Raw genomic sequence first — 10,160 nt, forward strand, 5'->3', positions numbered from 1 at the left:
GGGGGTGGTGGGGCTTGTTTTCTCCCAATGTTTTGTGAAAGCGCTGTTGTCACATTCAAGTGGACCGTGGCTTTAGCAGTGTCTGTCACACACCCCGTTAGTGCAATAATCCGTTGGAGCTCACTGAAGCTGGTTTTTTGGGGGTTTTTTTGTTTTGTTTTTTTTTTGGGGGGGGGGGGGGCTACGAAGACCAAGATGTTGCATGAAGCAAAACATCCAACCACAAAAGGACTATCAGAAAGCCTCCTACTCACTCTTGGTTTATTCTAGACTTGAGTACGACTACTCTACTTTTAGCATCTTCAAACCACACAGCCACCTGTTCAAACAGACACTTGATGTTCAGATTCTTAAAACCGAGGCAAAAAAATCAATTATAAGTGGTAGTAAGAAGCACTTCCTTTGCAATTGGCACGTTTCACCATGCGCCTTTTGGCCTCCTGGTTTGAAAAAGTAGTAAGACACTCATTGGAGAACTTATTTCTATACTGGATTCACATCCAGCACATCATACACGAGGGTATTCACCTCACAAAAATACATTAAAAGTCATCCTAAAGATAATCAGCTTCTGGGACATCGCAGGACCTTATGAAGAAAACAGGAAGACAAAGGTTAATTCGCTATAAAATACAATTCACTTGAACTATAAACACTTCATACTTTTGTCACAGTACTTGCTCTTAGTTTTTGTTCCTAGTATGACAGTGCATACTCCATTACTCACCTTCTACTGCTCAGTTATGAAGAATAATTAACCGGGTTTGAGTACACAGATCACAACTCATTTCTTCAGTAAAGAACTTGTGGGTAGACTGCCAGAAGTTCTTTCACAAACACTGCAATAAATAGCAGCTTTTTGAAACCACTGTGCTCTTGCTTAACAGCTCCCTCTTGTAAAGCTAGCAGCTGCTTTTTGCTTGTTTTAACAGCTTTTATTTTGGATCCTCTTTGCGTGACAAAAACAAATTGTGTTTCATTCTGGCTCAAGCGTCATGAGAATTAACTAAGCCTGAACATTGTGCAAGTTCTGTCGATTAAAAGTCTAACGAAAATACCACTGCCGAAGTGTAACAGAAAGCAGCGTTATCCTGGAAAGCTGAAGAAGGTGGGGGTATGGGAAGGCTTCACCCAAATTTCTCATGTGAGGTTGGCGGACTTCAGGTGGTCTATGCCTCTTACTTACATGTGGAAATAGCATGAGCGCATGAAGTCAGCGTGCCATTTCTGTATCTATCAACAGAGGAGAAAACCTGCTTGTTCACGACTCGGCTTGCTTATTAACAAGTTAACCAAAATGTTGCTTAATAATAAAAATCAGTGCATTAGGAAAAAATTGTTGGAGGTATTAATCTTGCCTTCCTATATTCTCTGCATCTCAGAAGAAAAAAAAGGAAAAAAGTGCTTCAGACATTAAAAAAGCTGGGTGTTCTTGCATGATTAATGGCGATTCTTTCCAACTGAACAGAATGATACTTGGTATCTGTTTTCTCCCTTCTGGTCAATGGTATGTAAAAGTGTAGCCCTATCTATATATGTGTGTTTAGTTGTATTGCAAGTGGAAGTTTTACCCAAAGGAGCTTTAAGTTGGGGGGGGGGGGGAGGGGGAAATATTAAAGGGCCCGAGTTGCAGGAAAACACCACATTTTCAAATGTGGCGCTTTGTGTAAACAGCCAGTCTGCAGGCCAGAGAATGCCATTTATCAGAGACTTGGGCCAAGTGACAGACTGAAAAATTTCACCCTATGATTACATTTCTTGACTGAATTTTAACATTTCAGCCATTCATGTGTTTGGAAACATTCCAAATGTTGTAATTTTCCAATTACAAGCACTAGATATGAAAGACAATGTTTTTATTTTAAATATAATCAGTTTTAAAAACAAACAGCAACTTCAACATAATCAAACACAAAGAACTTTCACACAAAGCAAGTTATATCCTGCATTTGTCTGTCTGAAGTAAGTTTAACTAAAGCAAGTTACTTTGGCGCATTCTGTAGATAATTCCATACACAAGAGAACAAACACATACTTTGTAATTAAGGAAATTTCAGTACAGAAGGTGCGGCAGAAAGTTTTGCTGAACGCTTAATTAGATGGAATACCTGCCAACATTACATGTCCTATTCTCAATCCGTAAGGGGAATTTAAAGAGATGCAATGGATTGTGCCCATAGAACAAAACTGTCCTGGTTTCAGCCAGGGTAGACTTAATTTTCTTCACAGAAGCTAGCGTGAGGCTATGTTTTGGATTTGGGATGAGAAACTGTTGATAACGTGCTGATGTTTTGAGCTGTTGCTAAGTAGTCAAGGACACTGCAGCTTCTCGTGCTGGCCTGCCGGCAAGAAGGCTGGGGGTGCACAGGGAGCTGGGAGGGGACACAGCTGGGACAGCTGACCCAGACTGGCCAAAGAGATGTTCCCTACCATATAACGTCATGCCCAGTACATAAAGCTGGGATGAAGAAGAAGGAAGGGGTGGAGGCACGTTCGGAGTGATGGCATCTGTCTTCCCAAGAAACCATTACGTGTGATATAGCCCCGCTTCCCTGGAGATGGCTGAACACCTGCCTGCCCACGGGGCGTGGTGAATGAATCCCTTGTTTTGCTTTGCTTGCGTGCGCGGCTTTTGCTTTACCCATTAAACTGTCTTTATCTCAAACCGTGAACTTCCTTACTTCTACTCTTTCAATTCTCTCCTCTGTCCCACTGTGGGGGAGTGAGCGAGCGGCTGCGTGGGGCTTAGTTGCCAGCTGGGACTAAACCACGACAGTCCTTTTTGGCGCCCAACGTGGGGCACGAAGGTTCTGAGATAATGACAGGTTTGACTGGAATGTGCTAGATAGAATTTATAGCTGTTATTGCTGTTTAGCTATTAATTGCCAGGCCCCTGCACTTGCCATGGGTTTGCTTTCCTTACATATATTAGGGTCCAGTGCTTGTTAGTGGCTGGGGTTTTGCTTTCGCCGCTGCCGTGCTGCTGTTCCGCGCATCGTCTGAATCTGCTGTGCCTGGGAAGATTTTGATAACAGCAATGGCCTTACACCTGGGCTGGCAGATGTCCAGGGCATTGCTGCTTTTTCTGTGCCGCTGTACTGGACAGGCTGGAACTCCAGTGTGAACTCGAGTCGAAGGGACTGTGACCTGCGGGTGAGTCCATGCGGGAGCAGGACACCCCGAAGCGTCTGTGGCCGTGCGTACGCCCATGCCAGAGCAGGTATATCTCAGAGCATCTGTGGCCATGGTTGTGTCTGTGCCGCAGCAGGTATACCTCTGACGGGATTGTGAAAACCCTACATAATTACTTTTTTAGTCAGTGTTGTTCTGCATTCTGGTGCCACCACCTTACATTTTCCAACCACCACTTTGTAGAGAAAAGGGGAGCTAAGGGAATGACAATTTGAAGACTTACTCACCAAATTACTATCTGTCAGGATTATGCAGGCTAGACTGACATGGGTACTAAAATAAGTAAAAATCTCCCCCGCCACACAAGCAAACATCAAGTTTGGAAACACTGCATGCTTCATTGCTTCTTCCTGTCTTGCTCTGATGATAAACTGACAAAAAATACATTTTCTGTGAAATCTGGGGAGGGGTGGGGAGTGTATGTGTGTGTAAAAAAAAATTGAAAAAACTGCTTTACAGTAACACATGTGACTTGTGTAAATTAGAATCAATGCCTGTGTCATCAAAACAGAAAATTCAACGGCGCATCACCCAGGCCCTTAAAGAACATCAAAAGCATCATGGCGGTGCAGCAGCAGACAGAAAACATCAGACCGTATCAAAGCGGAAAGCTATAAAACTACCAGCTTTTTACCTCCATCATTCTCTTGCCAGTTAGTAGCTGCTCAGGTAAATTCTTATGGTACAGGGAGACATATGATCAGAAACCTTTTCCAAATGCACAGGGAAGCTCTTAAACCACTTGCAGACTGATGCAAAAGCAGCAGCAGTTTACAAAAATTAATTAACACAAGGCCTAGAGGTTGCATTTGTGATCCACAAAACTCCTGGATTTCAAATGTGAAGTGCTAACTTTTAAAAAAAGTTAACTTATACCAAATACTTACAGAAGGCACATTTGGCAAGAACAGTACATGCAGTATTTTTTTTTCATTTGTATTTACTTTAGCTTTTTACTTTTACAGAGATTAATACAGTGTTAGCATCATAGCCTTGTTTAAACACCTGTCTGCCTCTTCTAGACAGGTATCATTCAAGTGAATGCATGAAGAAGTTATTTGGACCAAGTCTGCTGCTTATGACATAGTAAAATACTTGAACCTTCAGAGGCTCATTCCCTAATTTTTTGTGATCATCGTCTTAAGTAAGCGTATCCAGCTTCAGTTTCTGAAAACAGATCTTCTCTTTCATTTAGAAAAATCAGAGTACAAATGCAAATAATCATCAGAGAAACTCCTTAACAAACATGTTACCTTCTCAATGAAGAAACAGTAATTAACAAACAGATTAACAGCACAGATCCTGTATGTGTTTTGCAGACGGAATTCAAGCCTTAAGATAAGGCTGAGGTTTGTTTATGATCTATTAGCTGACTTACATAAATGCAAAAGGAAGTTTTCCAAGTCTATAACCAAGGCTCTACAGGCATTTCCACTGGAGTAGAGAGAAAACACTTCACAGATTTATAAATCAGCAGTAAAAAAACCCAACCAAACAAAAAAGTCTGAAAAAATATCTATTAAAAGTTCCTGTAGGAACATCTTTACTGCAGAGTAGAGATATGACTAGACTTAAAACTGGCAAGGAAATTCAGGCACCAGATTGAATCACCATTGATGCACAATAACCTGAGTTGTCCATTTGGTAAAGCAGCCTCCAAGAAGGAAGAAGCCTTTAGGTTTGGTTCTCTTTCAACTAAGAAAGTTTTAAAGTGAATTTTAGTGCTCATGAAAAGACGCCAACAAATCACTTCTTTTGGCAAAGAGGGGCACCTGTCCCAAAGGCAAGCAACTCCCTGCCGGTTTGTAAACAATGCTGTCGCAAAAGCATCAACACCAAGCATGAGACTATATAGGTCTCCATAGACATTCTCCTCTTGGTCTGTGCTGAGACTGTAAGCAAGCACACCAGTGTGCAACATGACTGAGACAAGATTAACTGAAGAACATCATCAACCTGTTTTGCATAAAGCAGAAAGGGAAAACATTTAGTTGCGATCAACTGGTGCTGGACTGAGTGGCCCATAAAGATTACATGTACTTTTTACAGACCTAAGTCAGAATCCCCTCAAGCAAATTCTTATTCAAACAATCTAGCAATAAACATTACTTTTGATTGGTTTCCAGTGACAGAATGCACAGGAACAACCAGAAGTCTCCATGAAGCTTCAGAAAGGGCTTGTAGAGGTCCTAACCAACTTAGTCAATTATCAATGTTTAAACACTGCCTATAAACGTTTGTAAGAGCCAATAAGAGCACTGCAGTTCGGACAGGTGTGATCCACATCCTTTAGGGCATCAATGCAGAAGGGAATTAAGCAGCAGCCAGCTATACACCTGTACAGAAAAAAAAAACAAAAACAACAAACAATGTTTTACCACTTGTTAGATACACAAGAAGGTAAAATATATTTCCTGCGAAAGCCATCAGTAAAACTGGTGCCATGAGGCTTTAGGAAGAACACACATGGCAATGGAGTCCATCACTCTAGCGTTCTAGAGCAGCCTTAAGGTCCTACAGGACTGAAATGCAGATGTACACTATTCAAACCACAGAACGAGAAGGCAACAAAGCCAAGAGCTTCGTTACTCCTTAGAGCTATAAAAGGTCATGTAAGAGAAGAATAAAGTGCAAATTGGAATCAACCTACCCCAGCAGGCAGAGGCCACCACATGACAGCCAAGTCAAAGCTCCCGAGTCATATGAGAGACGTGTCACTATCATCTGGTTACAGGAAGGGCAGCACATCTGAACTGGGCGGTCATAAAATACTACCGGGTGCTGCACGTACACCGTCTGAACTGTAACTGAGCAGAGAAAGATGTTGTTTACTCAATGGGTAAATAAGGAAAAAAGGATAGTTTAATTAACTTCCTCTGAGCTAGAACCAGCTACTATGAAATATCTGAAACTCAGAGCAATGAAATACTCAATGACAAAGACAAATCACCATGGCATTTCCTAATGCAGAAGCACACTGTCTTAAGGCTGCATTAAAGACTGCAGAAAGCCAACTGATGTTATTGATATTAGTGCACATTAAAGGACTCACAAGAATTGATTCACCTTATTCCCTTCAAAAATATTTTTTGGAAGGTTGGGAACACCTGTGAACCCCGATCTTTAATCTTCTGCACAGCATCTATTACATAGCTACTTGACACCTCCTTAACATGAGGTACAGTAGTTTTTCAGGCTTACCAGGGTTATTCACTGGTGCTGGCTGTCCCATGTACGGGGGAGGGCTCATTCCCTTCCCATCTGGTTTCTGGCCAGATTCTGGGACAGGATAGGGGTGAGGATAGCTCACATTGATTCCTGTTGTTTCCTCATAAGAAGGTGGTGCAGATGGGACAGGGATGCCACTTGGAGCAGACATTGTTATCTAAAACATAATAGAAAGAAAATTATAACAAAAGACATTATTTATTGAGGGCAAGTGACAATTAATTAGGCTCTCTACTCAGACAGAAAGCAAGAAGATAACTAAACTAAAATGCACCTTTACCAGCATAAAATTTATTGACTGTTATTTGTTTCTGATAGTATTAAATGTTAATTTTGATTTCATTGTTGTTGTTCTTTCCTTTACTCTTCCTTTTCACAGGATAGGTTTTTTGGGGTTTTGTTTGGGGGGGGGTGTTTGTTTTGGGTTTTTTTGGTTTGTAGTGGAGGTTTTTTGTTGTTTTTTGTTTGGTTTTTTTTTCCTCCACCACCAATTCTTCCTTTATAAGTTAAAAATGCTAAAACAGGGACTTGGGGCATCGTTATTAGTATACTAAGCTATCTGGCAATTTCAAGAACAGTATTTCAGATCCATTCCCCCTCCAGCTCTCCTGAAAAAAAAATCAAACAGCATGATAGGCCACATGGTAGTTGCTAACATGAGCCTGGTTTGTGATGAAGCTCAAATATTTTAAAAAGGCTATTTGTCTCTGCTGCAGTCTGAAATTAAAAAAAAACAGAACACATTTATATTGAAAGAAAAAGAAACCCCAAACAATTAAGTACATCCAACTCAACTCAAAGCTCAAATAAGCCTACGGTTGCCATTTTTGCTGCTTACCAAAGGTTCAATGAGTTTGTTAATGCGACTTTCCTCCACCAAATGTTATTTCATTACAGAGTTTAATAATGCTAACTGCCGTTAACAATGCTAACCGCCGAGTTTAACAATGCTAACATCCCAAAGTGGAAAGAAATGATTGTGATTTCAATGCAGACTTCCTCTTTCTCCCTGCCTACCCACTTCCTATACTCTGCCCACCAATTTCTGTGTTGAACAATCCCTCATGGCATCAACGCTGATTAAGCATCTTCCTTCTTCTCTTCCATCTAAGGACCATCAGACAGCTCTGAGAACCATACTCCATTCTCTGTTGTTGCACATTTGATCCCTCTGTATATGCACAAGTCTTTTCACCCAGTATTATTTGCGAAGGGCAACCTGTACTTAGAATATTAATTCTATATTCTTATAGTAATATTGAAGCTATAATTAACCATAGCACTAGCATGAATAAAAGGATTAAGAGAAATTGCACTGATAAGGAGGGGAAAAAAAGGAACAAAAAAGTATGTTAAGAAATAATGCTACATTGTTGTGGGTATTTTTATTTTCAAAGCTTGTTGCTTTGAAAACAGTGGCTTGCTGCATAAACGCAGTGTCTTGTGGTGCGAGATGCCAGGCGTTTCAAGCTCAACAGTTCTCCCCACTGTCCATATCACAGCTTGGAACACCACTGCATTGCATGGTAATAACAGGACCTAAATACACAAACTTGACTAACTTGGTAGTCACTTGCTTCAGAAAAATACTGGCAAGGTTCACAGCCCAACTTCCTTTTCTACCTTACACAAAAATGGTATTTCCTCCCAAAAAAGCTGATTCAAAGCTGAACATTAAAGATCAGAGTTTAGATCTGGTTAAAATCTCAAGGACAACCAGTGAACAATCCTTGCCTCACAAGCTATGCTGTGGATTTTTACAATCCAGGAAGTATGCTGTAACTTGGCTGCTCAATACACAGAGTCACTACACAGACGGACAAGGAAAAGAAAAACGAAGAATCAGAGAGAGTAACATTGTGCATGAAGACCTTGCTGGCTTTCTGGCCCAGAAAACAAGGGCGAGGTGGGGGAAATCTCAGTATAAAACCTGGCTAACCCTTAAACTGTAAAATTACTTTTGAGAATTTATTTCCTGAGAAAATGGAAGGTCACAATTTCTTTCACACTGAAATCAATACATAGTCACAGCAGACAGCGGAGGAGCAACAGTCAGTGGAGAACAAACTTACAACTATTGTGCAATGACCTATTTGCACAATAGTTTCCCACACAGTGGCCTGAATAACCCTTTTACTTTGAACCTAGAATGATTACTTTAGCAGAGAATTTATTATTCCGAAGTAGAGATAACTGTTGTGAAACTATGCATCTAGAACTACCTTCTGCCAGATTACCTCATTCCATTTTGTTTACGTGTGCAGATGAAGTCCAGAATTTGTTTGCCTTTTTCAATATATTTTAATGCTTAAAAGCACCAGTTTAACAACCAAATGCATCAACAGGATTCATCCCAGGAAAGAATGTAGCTATTTTGTGCACAGATCTGGAACTTTTCCACTGCCTATTCTGAAAAAGGATCTTCTCATCACCATTTCAAGGCATTGTGTAACAGCCACCCCAAGGTCAAAGCATCCTGGACTTCTAAATTAAGATGTGGAGTCCTACTATTAGTGAGCTATGAAAGAACTGCCTAACTAACCCCCTTTTTCCATTGGTCTCCTAAAATCTCACTTTTTGTACTGTTTAAAATGCACCTCTTTCCACCTATCACCCAGTAAATATATCACATTCTTCATTCAGAAGAACTGATCACTTTGGCAGCTGGGTTGCAAAGAAGGACCCAGCAGATCTACAAGACCAGAAGCTGAGTATAAGCTGACAGTGCCATGAAAATGGCAAACACCACACAGGGATGCGTAAGCAAAAGCAGCGTCCGTACAACAGCTGAAAAAGTTCTCCTGCTCTGAGAAAGCCCCCATGGGAGTACAGTATCTAAGAAACAAACAGCTTAACTGATTCCAAAGAAAAGCACCAAGAGCAATCATAAAGGCTAGAAAAGAGGACTTCTGAGAAAAAGCCAAAGAAATTGAGTTTCTTTAGTTTCAAAAGACTAGAGAGAATAATGAAGACAGACAGGTAGTAATGAAGAAGCACTAAACAAACTCCTCTGAGAGTAAACTTTAAGGAAAACAGTAAGAAAAACTTTAAAATAATAAGCTTTTCCCTATGTCTATTAATAAGGCTACTTAAGCACTAGACAAATTGGGCAAGACACTAATAAACTTTCCATAGTTTCCTTTTGCACTTTGCTCCCTGCAAACAGGTACAGAGCGGCTTAGAACTTTAATCACAGTATGTTTTACAGATACAGTCTTATATAAAACACCACTGATACAGACATGTCTGGGAAGAGCAACTAACGCATAATGCCTGATTACAAAGAGGACAGAAGATTAATATTACAAACCAACCCCAGATCATATAAAAAGTGATGCAGAATCTGAAGCGTCCGTATAGGATATGGAAGACTTGACTTTTCAACACCTTAACAAATTGTACCCAGCTACTTGCGAAACAGCAGCAATTTACTAACTGAAAGATAAACAGGCACAAAAGCAAGCTGATGGCAGAAGCAGAAACTGAATCCACAAGTTTCGTCTTCTGAAAAGCTGCTCTCCAATGCTGCTCCCAAATAATTCAAAAAGGAAGACCGTTCAGTGACTGGTACCAGACTGCAAGAAAAGACACAGGATAAGATGGGTGAAGGTAACAGGGAAGTCAAATACACCAAAAAGTTAGGAGGTAGCATGTATGCAAACCATCAGGCAACATTAAAGCTATCTCAAACCAGGATATGCAAACACTGAAAGACCAACAAGCACACTAAATGCAAAACC

General features: G+C 40.6%; 1 protein-coding gene across 1 annotated transcript; it reads right to left on the minus strand.

Annotated features, from left to right (window-relative positions):
* Positions 1 to 5,419: 5,419 nt before the first annotated feature.
* LITAF (lipopolysaccharide-induced TNF factor) lies at positions 5,420 to 9,242 on the minus strand. The gene is made up of 4 exons (XM_010292953.1): positions 9,195 to 9,242; positions 6,394 to 6,577; positions 5,843 to 5,999; positions 5,420 to 5,528 (listed from the first exon to the last, which is right to left on the minus strand). The coding sequence occupies exons 1-4, from the start codon at positions 9,240 to 9,242 to the stop codon at positions 5,420 to 5,422; spliced, it is 498 nt and encodes a 165-aa protein (XP_010291255.1).
* Between the last annotated feature and the right edge of the window lie 918 nt (positions 9,243 to 10,160).

Source organism: Phaethon lepturus, unplaced genomic scaffold, assembly GCF_000687285.1.
Source record: "Phaethon lepturus isolate BGI_N335 unplaced genomic scaffold, ASM68728v1 scaffold5418, whole genome shotgun sequence".
In the NCBI taxonomy this organism is placed as follows: domain Eukaryota; kingdom Metazoa; phylum Chordata; class Aves; order Phaethontiformes; family Phaethontidae; genus Phaethon; species Phaethon lepturus.

Coding starts and splice junctions, on each gene's coding strand:
- LITAF (XM_010292953.1), bottom strand. CDS start 9,242: ATGGGGGCTTTCTCAGAGCAGGAGAACTTTTTCAGCTGTTGTACGGAC. Junction 6,578..9,194: donor TTTTCAGCTGTTGTACGGAC/GCTGCTTTTGCT, acceptor ATTATGTTTTAG/ATAACAATGTCTGCTCCAAG. Junction 5,529..5,842: donor GGTGGCCTCTGCCTGCTGGG/GTAGGTTGATTC, acceptor TTTTCTGTACAG/GTGTATAGCTGGCTGCTGCT.